At 34.1% G+C, this 20,061-nt stretch overlaps 3 protein-coding genes across 5 annotated transcripts; all 3 read left to right on the forward strand.

The window, feature by feature from the left end:
• Positions 1-2,941: 2,941 nt before the first annotated feature.
• LOC126686516 (uncharacterized) lies at positions 2,942-11,517 on the forward strand. Of its 3 annotated transcripts, none has more exons than XM_050380589.2 (16): positions 2,942-3,423; positions 3,828-3,878; positions 3,967-4,203; positions 4,484-4,582; positions 4,669-4,724; positions 5,146-5,257; positions 5,439-5,609; positions 5,896-6,135; positions 8,695-8,907; positions 9,120-9,296; positions 9,377-9,502; positions 9,611-9,910; positions 9,989-10,087; positions 10,166-10,545; positions 10,651-10,687; positions 11,354-11,517. In XM_050380589.2, exons 1-15 carry the CDS (start codon positions 3,289-3,291, stop codon positions 10,685-10,687), a joined length of 2,433 nt encoding a protein of 810 aa, XP_050236546.1. In that variant the 5' UTR covers positions 2,942-3,288; the 3' UTR covers positions 11,354-11,517. The 3 variants fall into 3 exon arrangements, with proteins under 3 accessions (XP_050236546.1, XP_050236547.1, XP_050236548.1); XM_050380590.2 differs by having other exon boundaries at positions 5,149-5,257; XM_050380591.2 differs by having other exon boundaries at positions 3,973-4,203.
• A 1,095-nt stretch (positions 11,518-12,612) lies between these two features.
• On the forward strand, positions 12,613-14,891 carry LOC126686189 (uncharacterized). The gene is made up of 2 exons (XM_050380236.2): positions 12,613-12,857; positions 14,572-14,891. Exons 1-2 carry the CDS (start codon positions 12,735-12,737, stop codon positions 14,665-14,667), a joined length of 219 nt encoding a protein of 72 aa, XP_050236193.1. The 5' UTR covers positions 12,613-12,734; the 3' UTR covers positions 14,668-14,891.
• Positions 14,892-15,598: 707 nt separating this feature from the next.
• LOC126653533 (lipid phosphate phosphatase epsilon 2, chloroplastic-like) lies at positions 15,599-18,445 on the forward strand. The gene is made up of 4 exons (XM_050347436.1): positions 15,599-15,967; positions 16,210-16,435; positions 18,039-18,112; positions 18,208-18,445. Exons 1-4 carry the CDS (start codon positions 15,668-15,670, stop codon positions 18,430-18,432), a joined length of 825 nt encoding a protein of 274 aa, XP_050203393.1. The 5' UTR covers positions 15,599-15,667; the 3' UTR covers positions 18,433-18,445.
• Positions 18,446-20,061: the final 1,616 nt, after the last annotated feature.

Below are 20,061 nucleotides of genomic sequence, written 5' to 3' on the forward strand. Positions count from 1 at the left end.
AATTAAATACAAATAAGAAATTCTCTCAAAAAAATGTAGAATTTAGGCTATCACGATAATAATCGCCCACTGATGATTATCATTTGACTAGCGATTACTAGTTCATTATGATACTTCCGCATGCAACTCCATAAGGTTAATTACAATGTTCGTCATTTAAATCTAAAAGGAAAAGGCTACAAATGACCCTAATTAGAGTCATAGCCGAACCAAACACACACACACAAATCAGTCCAAAAAACAAGTTAAGATGTTTTAATCACTAAAAACGCAGTGTTGCTCATCGATTCGAAGCTGGATTTCAAATCCGGATCACCAGAAACAAGCCAATAACTTAGAATGGTACTTCTGATTACCTATATAATCACCTCTTATCTATTTACATGTTGTTTTAATTATAAATGTTGACTTAGTGTATTTATAATGCATGTTTAAATCGTTCTATCTACTTTTGTCATAAACTGTTGTATTTACTAAATTTAGTATCCTTGCCATGATGTCATGCAAAATTAATAATAAATATGATATTATGTCGTTTTAGTACGTGTTATAACTCAATTCCAGTTTATGTTTGATTCCAGTACTTAAAATGCATGTTAGGTGTGTTTTATACTTCTTTTGCCATAAACATGCTCGTTATCTAATTGCTTTGATTGATCATTAGAAACAAATTGGTGCATTTCAGAGTACTTTTTTCATGAATTCCTGAGACATACGACAGACTGCCGCCCTGCCCTTAAATTGCCGCCGCCGCCAAAACACATCGCCGCCGCTGGCAGCGTGGAGGTGCACCATTGCCGCTCATTGTGGCGCCGTGGTGGCCTCTAGTTATTCAACCGAAAATGCTTTCCAGATCATCCAGACTTTGATTCAATCGTTTTTCATGTTTCCGAGTTTGTTTAATCTCATAGTTAGGCCCCGTTTGATCCCACATAATTGTATTTAGTTGTAGAATTATAATATATGTTGTAACAGATCAAACCCCAATTTATTTCGGGTCTCGAAACTCACAATTGTAATTTGCCAAGCCAATTGGGCCTCAAAGCCCACATCCGCTGAAACCAGCGACTTCCATAAGCCATTCCGGGTTTGTTCGAACTTGAAATCGACTGCGGTTAGAACCAGTGGATCCGTATCAACAAGACTAAAAACTCCCGTGTTTTAACCGAGTTTCGATTCAGACTACACCGAAGGTCAAAACGCATCGAGTGCCAGACACTCCGGTCTATAAGGTTAAAAAAGTACTTCTAACCCTATATGTTTATGACATGCCCTGTGTGTATGTCAACAGTATTTAAAAGCTTTCCAAAAGTATGCCAGATCCAATCACTAACAGGCTAAAGGACTAATCACGTTAATTTAGTAATTAAATCCAGTAAATCACCTATAAATTTTAGGGCAGCCACAAAAATGTAAATAGAGGTTGTAAAGGCTATTCAAGATGACTAATAATAATTACACCTAGACATCCGGTTTTTAGCTTTATGCATGTAAAACGATATAGACCAGCCATTATCTGATACATGATAGACACCACCAGGATTAGATGTATGCTTAGAAGTACTTGTTACTTGTCTCACATGCCAGATCGAGTCATATGAGCGTCTTAAATTGGGTCTCTTAACTGCTTCCACACGTGTTTAATTTCTAGCAAATTATACTATGAACTGCATGAATGTCGAATGAGGATAAAACAAAAGGGTATAATAGATAAACATAAATGATAAGTCAAGTACATAAATTTCGGTAGAATGTCCACGAACTCAGTCTTTTGGTTCGACGTACGATAATCTTAACCACAAGTGAGTGAGGTTATCTAATCGGTAAAAAAGCATTTTCTACCTGAACTAGATGGCAACTCCATATTTTTTCAACCATTTTCAGAATAGAGATTTGCCATAAGTCCGGGCGAGCGGCCTCCGAACTCCGCTCCGCTCACAGTAGCGACTCCATTGGGAAGATAAAAACCAATTATTTTTAAAACATAAATATAAAAAATGTTTTCATAATTATTTTCAAAAACGGTTTCCATGGATATAATCGTACGACTTGCGCCTTATCGATCACCTTATCTACCGGATATATCGCACATGCTGCATAAAAAGTTAGAAATTTCTCTTTTCACCTATTCTTTAAGAGTTCATATTCAACCCCGATACTCATAACCGATCTCACATTTTGGCGTTGCATTTCATCGTCTAGAACGTCTTATGCGGAGTAGCATCACTCTTAGTATCTTAGTCGCTTGTATTCGTATTTGAGAAGACTCATCAAAAATATCTCTCTCTATGGGGACCTTAAACCGGTTACTCCCAAATTCCAATGATTCAACCCACATGCATTTCAATTTAAGTACTATTTTTAGGGAAACACCCAATATAATGATTGTATTTGAGATATGGATGTCAATATAAGAATTCCGAGTCTATTTTCTAAAAATTACTATTTCAATCTCAATTTTAAGTTAAGCATATCAAACTTTTATTAGTTTTCAAAAATCAGATTTTTAAAATTATTTTGTTATGTCAGACCTTAAATTTTCATTTAAACGGTTGAACCGTTGGCTACACTAATTATGTCAACGGTTCGATCTTTTTTCTTTCTCGATAGATAGATTACGTCGGATTATGTCAGCGAGAGTAGATCAAACCCTCCGACCTCAGGATGCGACTGGAAGGACCTGGCCATTAGGGCTAGCCTTTACTGGCGTCCGAGTTTTTTAATACTGCTTAAAACTAATGGAACCTGCACTGGGGCTAAGAAATTTCCATCCAATCAGTTATGCTATAACCAAAAAGACCTAACTTTGACCAAAACTCAAAGACAACAATCATCCAAATCCAAGCACAAGTACAAAAGAAAGTGCGATACACGCGAAAACAATCGCGTGAAAAAAAGCCATGCGTTGGCAATGTTGTTGGCCTATAAATGGCGGGAGCCCATCTAGTGCCCAATTTCCCCCCATCCAATCATCTCTACCTCACTCTCTCCTTCTCAAAGCGTCAAATTTGTAGCTAATTTACACTCCAAGCGCTTATAAAACCCTCTCAATCTTACAAAACCCCGGAAATTTTTCACCTGAATCCCATTTTCCGATGCCTATATTTCTCCATTTCCATCTGAAAGCACACTAGTTTGTAAATTTATGAAATTCTAGGGTTTCAATTTTGAAGTTTATTTTTCTTCATTTTTTTATAGAAGCTAGGGTTTCAGTATTTGCGTGTAGTGTGTGGTTAGATATCGGGAGAAGGAAAGTGTAGTATCGGAGTTTTATTTAGTTTCGATTAAATGGAGGCTACGGCAACCGGTGGTGGTAGTGGTGTCGTTGCCTCCTCACGCGGTAGCTCTTTGCCGATTTCTTCGTCTAGGAAGGAGTGGCGTGCTATTTCTGATCATCATTCCGTTCGAAATGGCGTTGATGAGGTTGTTATTTTGACATCTTTATTGTTTTCTTGTTTTAGTTTGAGCTTGTTTGTTTCCCGAGAAAATGTAGAAGGTGAGAGTATTTTTTTCCTGTTTATAAAATTGGTTTTGAGTTCTGGAGAAAATTGGTGAGCTAGTGTTTAGGTTTGGACGGCAAACTTAGGGTTTGATTAGTGCACTTATATGCTTTTGTATAATAGAATGTCTGCTTCAGCATTGTCTTTTATTTTGAAGTTAATTGTAGGCTGTGTTTTTATTGGTTGAGCACTGGATACTTTACTTTCAGTCACATATGCTTTTTCGGTTGATTGATTAATTAATGGAATAGTTAATAATTTGATTTTAGGTTGTTTGTATAATATGCTGATTTCTTGATTGTTAATGTTGTGGGCTGTGAATGACAGGAAATGGAAAGATCAAACTTGGGGCAATCAGATGAGAGAACAATATATGAGGTAAAAGAAATAATTAAATTTGTTTAGTAAGAGTATATTTGTTTAGCTGATGATAAGGGAAAGTGAACTTGATTTGATGTTTATCAAGGTGCAGCATAGAAGGGAGCCTGCTGATGTAGACTTTTGTTCGATCACTGTGGATGGTAGTTTGGACAATAACATTCTGCAGCAGCGAATTCATGCTATCACTAGACAAAGAGAAGAGCTACAACAGATGGAGATTGAACTTAAAGCTCAGATGATAGCTAGATCTGATATCATAGAAATGCAAAACAGCTTTGACTCCCGAATCAAAGAGCATAAAGATTCTGCAGCGAAACTTCAGGTTCAATTTTTATAACTATGTTCATCCGTGGTAATGATTAGTTAAATCTGCTTCTTTGTGAATTAACTGCAGTTTTTTAAGTAAAAGTACTAAGAGTATTTTATCGGCAGAACTTCATTAATCTTTTAAATATTGCTGCCTGATTATTTACTGGTTATTTTTACCGAGGTATGTAATCTTATAGAATTTGTTTAGCTACAGAATAATCTTAGATACCGACAACTTGACAATTTATATTTATATGGCTTCATCCTAAATGCCAGCTTTCTCTGTTTTGTAGGAACAACTTCATGAAAGGGAACAGGCTATACATGAATTAGAAAGGAGAATGGAAGAGAAAGGGAGAGAATTGCATGCCATTAAATTGGATAATGAAGCGGTTTGTTCTTGTGTTTCATATGCAGTTTGATAAGTTATTTTCGTGATACATGTTTTATATATCGTCTGTTTTTTTCAATCTTTCAGGCCTGGGCCAAAGAGGGTCTTCTCAGAGAACAAAACAAAGAATTGGCGACATATAGGTATGTGTTTTTAGGGGAATCCTACCAAAACAATAGTTTTTTAGCCATGCTTTGCAAATGACTTTCTTTAGAAGTTGGTGGAACTCCCAATTGTGGCAAAAAAGAAAAAAAAGAAACTAAATGAACTAAAATAAGATAACAATAGGAAGCACCACTTAGATTCTAAAGCGTAGCCGTAGTGTATTATGCTTTTAATTTCTCCATTGTTGGTGTAATCATTTTAATAGTTCATTATTTGATTTTGAAATTGTTTCAAAATTAAAGCTTATAAAATAGTTTAATTATTATAAATGGCGGCCCAGATAATATATTGCGGCGTTTACATTTCTTTATTGTGGATAAGTATGAAGGCAGCAATAGATGCATTTAGTAACCAGGAAATAACCTTATATTGATCTTACTAATGTTATTTTTCATGCAGAAGAGAGCGTGATCATTCAGAAGCTGAAAGGGGACAGCATATGCAGCAAATACATGACCTTCAAGAACATATTCAAGAAAAAGAGAGGCAAATCCTTGAGTTGCAGGATCAGGTCTGTTGATTGAAATTCTGCATATATGGTTCTCTATTGAGATTGATCTATTTTGCTTATTAGAATTTGGAGGCAGAGAACTGTAGTTGGTATTTTGTTTGGAGTATATGATTATAAATTATTGACCAGAAGCTGTGGTACTTGTGTGTTGACCATGTCTGACATTAATCTTATCTTTCAGCGTAGGGCTGATCAGGAGGCCATTTTTTTGAAGGATGAACAATTGAAAGTCTGGATTGCACGTGTTCAGGAGATGGATGCGATGCAATCTACAACAAACCACTCATTACAAGTTGAATTACGAGAGCGTACAGAGCAATATAATCAGCTTTGGCTAGGTTGCCAAAGACAGGTTGATTTTCCTTGTGCACTCTTATAGTTGCTGGCTTTTATTTCTAATGTGTGTGCTTGTGCACTTATGCATGTTTGTTACATAATAGTCTGTCTTTCATGTTTATTACGAAATGGTTTCTTGATTTTCTTTTCAAAAAATATTCTTATTCTTGGCGTACCTTTATTGATGCAAGATATATTGGTATTTACTACATGATAAATGATGTGATGCAGCTTATCTTCTGGCCAAAGTTAAGTAATATGGTTTGATTTAATGGTCCCTCTTGTTTGGTTACTGATTTCAGTTAGCAGAAATTGAGAGACATCATTTGCACACCATACAACAGCTTCATCTAGAGCTAGCTGATGCAAGAGAAAGGAATGGATCTTATCCGGACGAGTCACACATATCTCAGGCAAGCTCAAAGGAAGCATCAAATTATGCTCTAAATAACGGAATCGAACTTGATGTTAGTGGAAGTGGTGCAACAAGTGCTAATAATGGAGCACTTACAATTGGAAATGCAGATAATGCATCAAACCAGGTAGGATTGCTATTCATCATTGACAAGTGTAACATATCAATGCTTGATATGTTACTGGTTCCTTAAAACATCAACAAAATCCTATCTTTTTCAAAACAAAATTGCAGCTCTCTTTTCAATCCTATTTTTTTCTTTTTTTCTTCTAATCTCTTATTTTTCAATTTAACACTAAAAACATACCAACTTAATAATTTCTCTCCAATTTTATAGATTTCTTTTATTTTAATTTTTCACTTTTAATTTTTTTCGTATTTCTATAACAATACATGTATAATTAATCTTCCGTGTTCCCGCAATGTCCATGTCTTGTTTTTTTTGTAAAAAATACCGTTTGCCGTGTCTGTACCCATATTTGTGGCAGTGCTTCATATGGAAGTACCCAAGACTTATGTTCTATTATTTTTAAGGCAGAATTAATGGTTTTGTTTACGGTAATTAAACAGATCATTCTTTAAACTATTCAAATTTTATCTAGGTTTCCAAGTGGGTGGTTTTCTCACTAGGTCCTAGTTGGATAGGGTAAACAAGGATTACTCTTACTGTACAACTTCTACTCTATTAATAGTTTATTCTAAAATCTTCCATTCAAGCCATTTTGTTATTAATTATTAGTTAGTATCTTATGGCTTGTTCCATTTTGTTTGAGGCTGCTCTTGGGATAATTTTGCTTATTGCTTGCAAATTGTTTCTGATGGAATTTAGTGGTTTGTCACCGAGCAATCTTAACTGGTTTGTGCATGATACTAGATCTCGCTATTCTGTCTCTTTGTGCTCCATATTTGGCTTCCGTCTAATAAATTAATGACCTAATCACTCAAAACCCCCTCACCTTTAAACTTTTTTTCAATTCTACCCCGACGTTGAAAATTTGTCAATTTTACCCACTTTTGAATTTTCCGTTTTCAATTGTACCCCAATATTTTAATTTTTGTTAATTTTTTTACTCAAATGATTAAATCGTTCAATTAATTAAGTCTAAACATGAAATTAAATTCTTTTTTATTCAAAAAAGTACAAATAAGTCCTTTATTTTTAAAAACTAACTAAAAACCATAATCAAATTAACACTAATGTAAATTCTTAATTAATTTAACTAAATTTAAATAAATTTTAAAAATATACAATTAATATATGCGAGACATGTAGAATGTTTTAAACAAATTTCCAAACGCAAAAGACGTTAATTTAATTTTTCAGGGTACAATTGAAACACAAAAATGCAAAATAGGGTAAAATTGACAAATTTGCAACGTCAGGGTATGATTGAAAAGGGGCTAAAAGGTCGGGGTTTTTTAAGACATTAGGCCTAAATTAATTGCTTGTCCAAGGCATTGTGCAAGCAATATGCATTATTTAATCTCTCTCTTTTAAAAACAGTGTCTCCAGCTCATGGATTGTGCCTAAGATTGCCTGAGACTATTAGGATATTTTTACCTCTTGTAGTTGTATGCATGATCATGTGTAGTGCTTGAATCTTTCTCTTGATCAAGTGGCTTATGTTTTCTTACATCTCCTTTCAGTTTTCTGTTTGATAACGAGTCTTGAACTTATGACTGTTGTCATAGATATAGGGATTGTATATTGCACAAATATTTCAAAAGTATTATGATTTTGTAATGATGTTGTGGTTCATGGAAGAGATTTAGGAGAACATAAAGTGAGATTGAGATAGTTTTGGTTTATTTTGGGTATTACTGTCAGTAATAATATCTGCTTTTACATACTTAAAAGAACTAATCCTTATTCCAAATGTATATTTACGGATCTTTCAAAAAGGAGAAGCAACATTGAAGCTGTAATTGTAGAGCTAGTAGATGATGAAAATGGAATAACTACGCAGAAGCGTCATTTAGTAATTTTTTTACTTCAGTTAAGCCTTTTGATTTATCTTCTTTGAAGCTACTTTGACTGAGTTGATTATTTTAGAACCCTTTTTGACCTTTTGTTTTCTTGCACTCTAAATGCAACTATTAATTTTTTTCCTAGAAAGTTTAGCTTCTTCTGGTTAATTCCTGCTCAATAGGTAAGTTCAAGTGATTGTTATAATGAAGAGTTTGCAGAACTTATGATTGGATATCTGCCTCTAGCTTGATAATATATATGTAAATGACATGTTATGAAGGTAAATGCTGGTTTATCTGGTGTATAAACGATATGAGAAGTTTGACATTTGAGTCTAGTGTTATACATGGAACAAAGGGATTAATGAACATAGCTAAGCTATCAGTTTAAAGTATCTCAAATTCTGTTATCAACAAGTGTGGAGAATGAAAAATTTCGTGTACTCCTAATTGTTTTTACCAAAATTTGGACAGGCTGGTTATTTTTGCTGTTAGTATTGTCCTTTGTGTGAAGACCTTTTGGTTCGAAAAGAGAGCATGCAAGACCATTTAATATTTTATTAGTTCCAATCCAATGTTTGTATGATGTGCTTTGTGATTGTCTGTCCTTGCAATGATGTGTTTCTTACATACATCAATCGGGGAAACAATGTCACGTGTGATAAGTCATTCAATGCTGTATTCATGACTTTCAATGCTTTGTTGTGTTAATCATTAGACCGATCATGCTGCTGGTGTTCCAATTGCTCCATCATCTTTACTTGGGATGCCCAGCTACCTTCCACCTGGACAGGTCACTGCACTTCATCCATATATTATGCATCAGCAGGGGATTCCCCAGTCTATGCCATCACATGTTCCTCAATCTCATTTTGGGCATTTCCACTCATTACCTGCAGTGTCATCCCATCCACAGTGGCATAACCAACAGGTATTACCAGCTGAAAATTTTGAAATTTCCGTTGGTTTCTTTAAGCATGACTCTTGGTTTTGGGATGTGATAAGTGTACCTAAATCTGTACCAAATAAAAACAAGGCTTCAATGCAATGATTCAGTTCACTGTTCATGGATGAGGGTTTGAGGTGCTCTACTTGTAGTACTACAGTTGGTAATTTTTTTTTTCCATTTGTCATCTTCTCCAGGCTGTGTCAGAGGGTGCACAGTTTTCCCAAACTGATCACAACCATATAAGAGCAGATGCGAAGTATGAGTATGAAACTGTTACTGGACAGGGCTTTCATCCAGATTATCTGGACGTCAATATGAGCAACGGAACAAAGCCTAATTCTGTAATCTCATCATCCACTGGGGAAGCACAGGTTATGTACTTTAATGAGCTATTTGCATGCAATATTTTTTCATGAGAAAAGAGACGGTATATAAATGCTTTCTTCTACAGGCTCTTGAGTCGATGGATAGAAGTTATTTGGTATCCTCCTCACCTGACCAGGGATTACAACAGATTTCTTCGCATTTTAATGATTCGTTACAACTAAATTCTCCTGAACAAAACAACCAATTACAGGTTCATCACTTCCTATATTCCTATCCTTTCCCGATTGCATTGTTTGGCTTGTTTAATACTTAAATATGATACAGAGATTTGGCTCAACTTGAATTTGAACTGGCGCAGGAGCAGAACTTGTTGAAATTGGATGATAAGGGACTAAATGGGCAAGTTTTGACAGAAGAACAAGCCAGTTCTGCCAGTTTATCACTGTCTGAAGCATCTGCGCTTTCAGTTAATCTTAGTGAAGCCACAATCAGTAACAATGCTGGTAAAGGTTTGGCTGAGGCATCGGTGTCAACTGGGCAGACTAATGCGGTGAATGCAGGAAAAATTTCAGAGACTGTCCTTCTTGATGAAAGATCTCTGCTAGCTTGCATTGTTCGCACAATTCCAGCTGGTGGTAGAATTCGGATCAATTCGACGGTTTGTATCTTTAATACATACTTTCCATCTTAGACAGTTTTCACATCAGTCAAGAATTAATAGTTCCTTCTACTGCAGCTGCCAAATAGGCTAGGCAAGATGCTTGCACCTTTACATTGGCATGATTACAAGAAGAAGTTTGGGAAGCTTGATGATTTTGTGGCTGGTCATCCAGAAGTGAGTTTTTGGAGTTTGATAAAATTCTTCATTAGATTTTTCATCATTGTATTTGAACCTTGTGAATTGTGATTTCAGCTGTTTTCAATCGAGGGTGAAAATATTCAGCTTCGAGAAGGAGCTCAGGAAATGATAGCTGCTACAGCAGCTGTCGCTAAAGTTGCTGCTGCAGCAGCTGCATCTTCTCCTTACTCATCATATATGTCTTCTGTGGCTGTTACTCCAATGGCACAGTCTCACCGGCTCAGGAAGGTCCCATCAATTGATTCTAAACATCCCAATGGTGTTAGTTTTGGTGCTGCTGGTGGCATTTCAAATGTGAAAATTTTGAGCAAACCAAAAGAATCTCCGAAAATGGATGAACTGGATTTTGATAGATTGAACGTAACTATTGCACAAAGCAAGGGTGCAATTCATAGGAAGTCTAATTCGAGCATTACTGGAAAGCAGCAGGGAAGGTATAATTTTTTTCTAAATGTTGCTGCTGCTCTTTTGAATGAGTCTGTAGTTGTGCATCTGTAGATGAAAAGGTGAATGATGTTAAAACTTTTGAACTTTTGCAGGATGACTGGTGCCTCATTAACCTCTGGCAGATCATGAGTATGTATAAGAATATTAATTATGAATATTTCATTATCCACAAATTATTATTTATTCAGTCTCTGAAACTTTTGCATAGGACATAGGTGCCATATTATGAGATATTACTTGGCATTATGTCATAAGAGTTTAGTCATCTAGAAGTAGGTTCTCTTGCTCTGGAATCTGGGTCATTGTTCATTTATGGAGTCATGGTATAAGCTTATAATTGGCATGCAATTTTTACTATCTTCGTGCCCTATCGGTTGGCGATTTTTTTTAACTTTATTCAGATTAACTCCAATATAGACAGTTACCCTAATGCCGTCATTAGTCATATTCAGGTAATAAATTTTGTCCGAATGACAGTTTTTTCCTGTATTGTATGAAAACTGGCGGATTCCTCCTATGTTTCTGCGTCCCATTTTGTTGTTTCCAAAATGCTTTTGAAACTCAGAAACCTCAAATTTATACCATGTTATTGTATTATTGTTTAGTGTTTTCCGTTTCAGCATTTTCCACATTTCCATGCAACATACAATTATTTTATTTCTTGTAATTGATGGAGTATTCTATAGGTTGCTGAAGTCCATCCTTTTTTATCTTGTTCGGAAAATAAAGATTGAATTATATAGCCTGGAAGTAGTTTATGAATCAAGTAACCAAATCTGTATCCTGTTTTGGCAGGAGGAAATGCAAATGATGCGGAGTAACCTGTTTGAAGCTTTATATATGGATGATTGGAGCCAAACTCTTATTCCTGATTGAAATTGCCAGTCATGGCTTTTGTTTATGAAAAACAAAAAACAAATTCAGCTTTTGTTTATGAGAAAAAATATTTCTTCATTGAACTTCCAATCTTATTTCTTATTTATTTGATGCATTTGAAGAGAATGAGAAAGAAAAAGAAAAGCATAACCTGGTTTATGATACAAGGCACAACATTCTAGGTTATTTCTATCTGATAGTTAACTTGAGTTGGAGCTTCATTTTTATCCTTTGATGCAGGGGACTTTAGTTATTTAGTTTAACTATTATGGCTTATAAAATCACCCATGGATCCTAATTTTTACTCTGATCTTCACTAAACCCCTAAAACGGTTAGTAGACCCCGGGGCCTTTATGGCGGCGTCATTCACTGTCCTCGTAGAAAATACCTCTTAGCATTGTCTTTTTTTGGCGGCTGTAATTTGTTTTTTTTTAAAAAAAATAGACGGCACTATATGTCAGCTGAACGTCATCAAATATCTAAAAAAATTGAAACCCTCAAAATACCCTTAAAAGAATTAATTTTTTTTTGAAACCTAACCCAATCATACCTTTCAACCCATCCACCATCAACCTCAAACCGCCGTCACCCAACCACTGTTGGAAATTTTCCGTTCCGATTATCTTCTCCGACATGTTCTTTGAAGATGTTCGTCAAAGAACATAAATCCATTCTTTATGGACCTCTGTTCTTCAAAGAACAGAAATCCATCTTATTTTCTATCTATTTTTAAATTTCGGTGCTTGCTCCAAGCAATTAATATTAAAATAATTTTTTTATCAATTAATTTTTACTTATCAATTTTATTATGTTAATTTTGAATACAACAATAGAAATATTTGTCATTCATTCAAAAAAAAACTTAGGATAATTAATTAAATATTTGCATTAATTGATTAAAAAATTGATATATTGGTAAAAGTTAATAATTTTTTGATATTATAAAAAAATTAATATGGTATTTATTATCTCAGTAATTAGGTGTGCCCAATTGTTATGTATTTGAAAATTATTTTGTAGGTATAAATAATTTAAAAATCAGAAATTTAATAATTATAAATTAATTTTTTTGTTGTAAAAACTATATTGTAAAGTTACAAGTGAGTCAAGCTTTCTGATGGGAATGAAGCCCAAACTACGAAAGGAGAATATAAGAAAAGACAGCGTCGTATTAATTAACACGGCGTCGTAGAACAGGAACTGAAACCAAAACAAGGCAAAGCCATTTACAGAATCGAAAAGGGAAGAATCTGTGCACATTTTAATAACACAAAGGCGAAACAATAGGTAGAAGAAGTGATGGGTTACGTATTTAGAGTAAGATTGGCTTCATTCTTCGCCGGAGCAGCAACGGCGTCGTTTTTTGGATTCTATTTTCTTTACAAGGATTACAAGGTTGCCCATGATTCCATTTCTCAACAGGTAAATTACCCATACATCAATTTGATTATTTTTTTGATGTAATTGAAGGGAGGGGCGTTTAATTGTAGTTATATGATCTCTTACAATGAATAGAATTTGCAAATATATTTAAAAAGAATTGTTGTGTTTTTTGTAGAATTTGTCTGAGACATTACAAATTTTTATGCCATTTAGGATTAAATGGGAAAATTGTTTAATTGTCTAATTGGGTCAATTTGCGCGAATGTGGCTAGCTCATTTGCAATGCCTAGCTTCCATTCTATGTAGCATGGAAACAGAAATGCTGAACGGGAAAACGGTATTTTTTTTATAAGAATAGGTTATACAAATAGAGTTTTGGAGTTTCAAATGGAGTGCTGAATTATAGGACTTAAGAAGTTTACATACAATATAGTTTCAAGTGAATAGGTAGCTTAATCTTACACTATAATTCGTCCTGTGGCTTACCAAAAACTTTGTGGCTTGGCCCTGTATGCGGACTATATGTCCATGTATAATGTTTGAGTCTCTTATGAGACAATCTTTGAACTTTAAATACTTAGTTTTAGGGAAAGTGTGGTAGGGAAAAAGAGGACGAGTAATTTGATTGTCATCTGCCCGTCAAGTTCAAGGTGAGATGTTACTTGAATGACCACGGTTCATTGAATAATCACTGAGTCGTCACTTGTGCTTGTTATGTTGGTGGCTTTGAGAGTATTTTATTCATAGTGGTCCTTTAACGCATGTTTTCCTTTTTATGTTTGAACTTCTTTTGTGACGAGATTGCATTGAAAAAAGAATGGGAATTAGATGGAGAAAGATGCAAATGGTAATGATGTAAAGAAGGCTTGTATAACCGAAAATCCACATGATATTAGGTTATGATGATGGCTATGGTTTTGGATTTCTTTTGTTCACCTTTTCTCCACAATCTAGAGATAGCAAATGCCATTTATAGTAGTTTGAATAACTGTGATTGTTTGATGAGAATGAACAGTTGCAGCGTGCTGTTCTATTAGGAACACTACATTCTCTAATCTGCCTTCTAACGGATGCAGTTACTTACGTCATATATTTTAAAAGTTGCAAGCTTCATTATCTAGAGAATAATTTGGTATAGGAGTGAAAAGTAACTAGGAGCATAACCAACTTTCTTTTCAATTTTCTTCTTGTTTCTTCTTTCCGATTTTTTGTTTAAAGTTTTTTGGTAGATATGTAATTGGTGATGAGAGAAAATGAAAATACTACAATCTATACAGTATACATTTTTCACATATATATGATAGTAAGCTTGTCATGTTGATGCTTTAGACATTCCCTTCACTTAACCTCTCCTTGCAATATGATACATGATTTTATCGAGAATTCGCTGATGTAGGCAAGCCCGTCCTTGAAATATGAACTTCCTCAGATTTTTCAATAACAATGTGGATACGATCTTGAAGTTTAATTTTTTTAATGAAAAACATTTTCCACATTCATTTGAGTTGTGCATGCTGCCCTATTGGCCAAATCTAGAGTATGTATCCCAATTCCCAAAGATAGAATTATGCTTCTTATTTATTCAAGTCAATTAAGTTTTAGTACTGATCCTTTGGCCACCACAAGGCTGGCTAACCGTATGCAGTTCTTCTATATTTTTGTATTCCATGGATGATAAAACAATCAGTCTTCTGGTGTGCATGGGACAAACTTTGATATAGTATTTATTTTTGACTATTCTGTTATTGTTCAGGTTAAAGGGCTTCATGAATCACTGGATAAACGTATCTCTGCTTTGGAAACACTGAAGCAATCCGAAGGTTCTCAACCTGCACCAGCAGCCGAGTAGGCACCTCGGTGAATTTTAATAGTTTTGACCATAGACCTGTTTTTCGTAACTGTGCAATCAACTTCTCTGTAGTCTTTTTATCTTCACCAAAAAAAGAAAATAATTTCTCAAAACCATTATGTATGTTATACTCCAATATGACAAACTCTGCCTGAAGATTTGAGCTTGCACTTCTGCTGGATGAATTATACATTGCATCCAATGATTTACAAATTTGTTTGTTACTAGGGGTGTGCAAAAACCGAACTGAAGATTTCATACTTAAAATTATATATAAACTATTATAATTTTCAAGAATATCAAGATTCTTAAACAATATGTATTGCACAATTTGAAATAATTTATTAAAAAATCAGTTTAATTTATCTATGTTTTATATGATTGTATTTATTATCATTAAAAAGAATTACTATAGATTGAAAGATTAATCCAAATTGAAAAAGAATTTGTGTGAAATTTGAGTTATTGAGGTAAGAATTGCTAGATATATAAAACAGGAAGTCTTGCTAAAATTATGATTTTAAGCTTTGATAAAGTTTAGGTACTAGTCATATAATTAACCCCAATCTCATGCCTCGGAGAAAGATGCCGACTTGGGTCTTTGGCGCGGTAGGCACAAATACCATTTTTGGATTATCTTCCACCACCATCAATTTCACTTTCTAAAATAATACAAAATTTTATGCTGACATCTCTGTTATATCCGAAATATTCTTATATAAGTCAAATTTGTCACACCTACGTATTAATTTTTCACAAATAATATGACATAATTTAATAAAATAATTTTTTAATCAATAAAGAATATTTAATTTTAGTTGAATAACTATTAATTAATTTGGTCTATATTGATAAAAAAAAAAAATTAATGTGTCACACATTTAATAACTTTTTTTTATAAACTTAAGTCATAAATTGAACACACTTGAAAAATCATCTTGTCATCCATATAAAAATTGTTGGCGACATCTCAAGATGGTTCAATTGTCATCCTCAAAAAATGGTAGAAATAAATTCGCTTGTTAGCAATCAACCGAGGTTCAACCACTGCTTGAATCGATCATTTGAGCTCCGATATTTAAACGCCACTTCGTTTTCACATTCAAAATTTGTTTGCTTGAGTGAATTAAATTCGAAGATAGGCTTATCAAAGGTTGGATTGGTTAAAAAAACTGGTTTGAGCAGCAAAGAGAAGAAGACAAGTTTAAGAATGTCTGGCCATGAAGCTTTTGTTAAGGACTCCGTTGAGTTTCCTTCTGTCTCGGCGGTTGACAAATTTGAAGCCACGCTCAATAGCCAGGTTTGTAGTTTCTTATGCATTAGTGAAATAACTAGGTAGCACGAATACTTAATTCAATCGATGTTTCATTTTCGGAAACGTGTCCGACATTAACGTTTTAGACATGAAATTTCATTTTCAACATAGAAAATTTTAAAATAACACTGTTTTACAATGTCCGTGTCCACGTGTCTCGTTTAATTATGTGTCCGTGCTGCCTAAAAGGATAATGGTCTGATATGGTTGAGTTGATGTCAGGATAGACCAAGTGGCTCGTAAATATATATTTTCTTGCTGTTCTTCTTTGGAGAAATGATGCTGAATCCTTGTGGGCTGCAACGGGGTCCGTTATTAATTTTGTAATATGTTTAACACTGAAGAAGACACTCAATCAACGGAGACCTATTACGACGATGAAATATGACCCTGGGATGCCATCTGCACATGCTCAATGCATCTTCTACATTTCTCTGATTTCTATTTTCTCAAGTAACTAGTCTATCTCTCCTCTTTTTGTTATTGTTTTACATTAGTTGTAGAAATCGTTTTCGCTTAGTCATAAAAAAAATCTCAATTTTTTGATATTTTTGTTTATGGCTCATTTTTTCAAAAAATCGTCAACTTTAATCCATTTTTTTAATTTGCAGTTTCAATTATAGCTATTCAAATTGAAGTGGAAAATCGCTCAAATATATCTTTCATATTACTTCATATTGTTTCAATTGTCTTTTTATTATCAAGAACTTTAAACATGACGCAATATGAAGTGTATATGTAAACATTTGTTCAATCCAATTTAAACAAATGATTATAGTTGAAACTGATAATTAAAAAATAGTGTAAAATTGAAAATTTTGAAAGTTTGAACCATGAATAAAAAAAAGACAAGATAAGATTCAACCAATTATTTTCAAAAAAGATATAACTTTATTCATAAATCTAAGGCCCATGCTTTTATCGATTCTAACATGACTTTAATTTTTTTTTTAAATATTTTTTTTAATTGTAGATAAGTCGGTCTAATTAAATAAGTTGATTATAATTTTGAAATTATATCTTTTTGTGCTTGCCATTTATTTTATTAATTTGGATGTATCTTTCATTATATAAACCATCATTCAATAACTACAATGTGAGAAAAATCATGCTTAGTTTATTTAATCATGAAAACTTGGTTATAATTAAAATATAATCATTAAAATTTGGATATAATTCACAAAATTAAAAGATTGGCTAAAATTGATAAAAGCCGCAAATATTGGAATTTTGAGTCATTATGCCTGAATTTAAATTCTGTTATAGTTATTTTTGTAGTTTATATTTCATTTGTATTCATAAGTAAACATTATAAATAATTGGCCAAATCATCTAAAAATATCCTATCTTTAACTTTTTTGTTTATATTACAAATTTTAAAAATCGTCAAATTTTTCTCAATTTTCAATGTTGAGTTTCAGTCAGTGTTTTAAAAACCGAATCGGTGGCCGAACCGGTTCAATGACCGGTTGAACCGGTTCAATGACCGGTTCAACCGGTTTAATTAATTTAAAAAAATTTAAAAAAATTTATGATTCACCGGTTTTTTACCGGTTCAATCCGGTTCAACATCCAATTTTTACCGGTTCAATCGGTTCAACCTTGTCCAACCGAAAGATTCAGTTTTATGCAGTTTCAGACTGGACCACTGGCTGGTTCGCGGTCAACCGGTCCGACCGGCCGGTCCGGTCCGGTTTTTAAAAACACTGGTTTCAGTTGTATCAATTTTTCAAACTGGAATTTAATAACTCCGAAAAAATTTCAAATATATTTTTATATTTGGCACCTAGTCTAAATAAATTTTTAATATTTTAAAAAGTAAAAAAATTGAAAATATATGTTAAATTTGAAAAAAATAATACAATTGAAACCGAAAATTGAAAAATAGGATAAAATTGACAATTTTCAATGTCTGAAATATAAATGATAAATGTCAAAAAGGTAAAATATTTTAGGATGATTAAGCTAAATATATAAAGATTTTATTTTGTAATTATTTTATCTATATTTCTATTGCAACATATTAATTGTTTTTGCCACTTTTTTTGGGTCATAGTTATAGAAAAGCTTGGAGTGAATGAATTTACAATGATGATTACAACAATTTCCTTGGCATGTGGCTCATATCTTGTAAGTTTCTTTAGAATTTGTATATTAAGTCCCAAAAATGGATCATTGTTATTTGCTGAATGGTGATGCTTATGGCTCTTATTTACCTTTTGTAGTCATGGTTACGAGTTTCACAACAGTTTCATACAAGGAGCCAAGTGGTTATTGGTGCTACTATTGGCTGCACCTTTTCCATAATATGGTCTTGGTTATGGCATGCTATTGTTTATGAAGCTTTTGTTTCCTATTATTGGGTTCGTACTAGTGTTATACTTGGAGCTGCTACCTTCTTCCTAGGCTTTATATCATATGTTGTTCGTCATTCCATTACTCATCAATAAAATTATTTCATTATATCTAAGGCTATTTAAGGTTCCATTTAATTCGCTAAAATTATTTTATAAGAAATTATAATACCCGACAGTAAAAGAAAGAAATAACCGTATTATGTGATGCTGTTGGAACAGTTTATGAAATGGAACGAAATTACCAAACAATGTTTCTGGCTGAGTCGCGGACTAGGTCGCTCTCTTTAAGACGTTTCGCGGCTCTGCCTCTGATTGTGCAAGCAGTCGTACGTACCACGTCGCCCCCAGGATAAAACAGCCGAACTCCGATGAATACTGCACTGTATTCAGCGGGCAATTACACCTTTCTTTCTATTGCTCAAGAACTCAGTTTTGTTTTTGTAAAAAATAGCTGTTCTGTAAAAACTAATTTTATCTGATGGGAAGACAGCAGTTTTATAGCAATAATAAAACTGAAACGGTAAAATTAAATCAAAACGTTTTCCTTTATTAAAGCAGTCAGTCAAAACGTGGGAGAAAAATCAGGGATTGTGTTTTATTCAAAAATAAAACCGTTACAAAAAAGATTTCAAAAATAAAAAATTTATTAAGTGCTAAAACCGAACCTGACCTGACCAGCCGGCCGACCGACCGGACGGACGGCGCGCGTGTGGTAAATCGGGTAGGATGTAACTCCTAGCCCGTTCACAAAACTGGGTACCCCTTGGGGCCCAAACCCAAGTGTGAGAGATCACACTTATAAGCTCAATTAAATGAGCTCTCCTAAGCAATGTGGGATTTCCACAATACTCTCTTTACTCTCACTTAGCACTTTTCTTTTTCTTATCTTTTCAAATTCAATTTTATGTACCAACAATTCCCCACTTTGAATTTTAAAAATAATTTCTCGAGCAATTTCTGATCCAGTAAGATTGCGCTTAAGCAGAGGTATCTTTCGATTTGAACCTTTGCGTAGTGTGTTAGATTCTGATTCAACAAGAGTGACTCGTAGTCTTGAACTCTATCTCGGACATCTAACCACACACAACCTTTTCTAAGAGTGTATTCAAAAGCCCGTGCGTTTATGGCCATGCACGTCTATCCCAGTTTAGTGAACGCTCTAGAAATTTTGCCTCAAATTTCATAGAAAGCGGCCCCACTTTCACATTCACAAAGGTGAAGCTATCAAGAGTACTCCCGTAGCTAGGTACTCCACTCCAAATGGAGGATAGACTTCATTAAGAGATTCTATTAACTCATCCTCTAATCGCTTCAGGAATCATGCCTCAATTTTGCATGTTCTGGCTCATATCATTCATAACTTGTTATTACCATTGAACCTATTTCTTGGGATCTCCAGTCAGTTAGGTCGGGTTACCATTATGAATGATTCATTCTATAGGCAATAGTCCCATTCCCTTGAAAGTTTTATGGGCTTTCTCTCTAGCTAATCCTTTCGTCAAAGGATCTGCTAAGTTATCATCAGTGCGTACATGATCCACTCTAACAGCCCCTGTTGAGATAAATTCTCTAACAGTGCTGTGCTTACGACGTATCTGTCGTTTCTTACCATTATAATAACGGTTCTCAATTTTTGCAATAGCCGCGGTACTATCGCAATGGATCAACACAGCTGGTATCGGTCTTTCCCATAAAGGAATCTCAGCTAGCAGGCTTCTTAGC

This window comes from Mercurialis annua, linkage group LG6 (assembly GCF_937616625.2).
Source record: "Mercurialis annua linkage group LG6, ddMerAnnu1.2, whole genome shotgun sequence".
Lineage (NCBI taxonomy): Eukaryota > Viridiplantae > Streptophyta > Magnoliopsida > Malpighiales > Euphorbiaceae > Mercurialis > Mercurialis annua.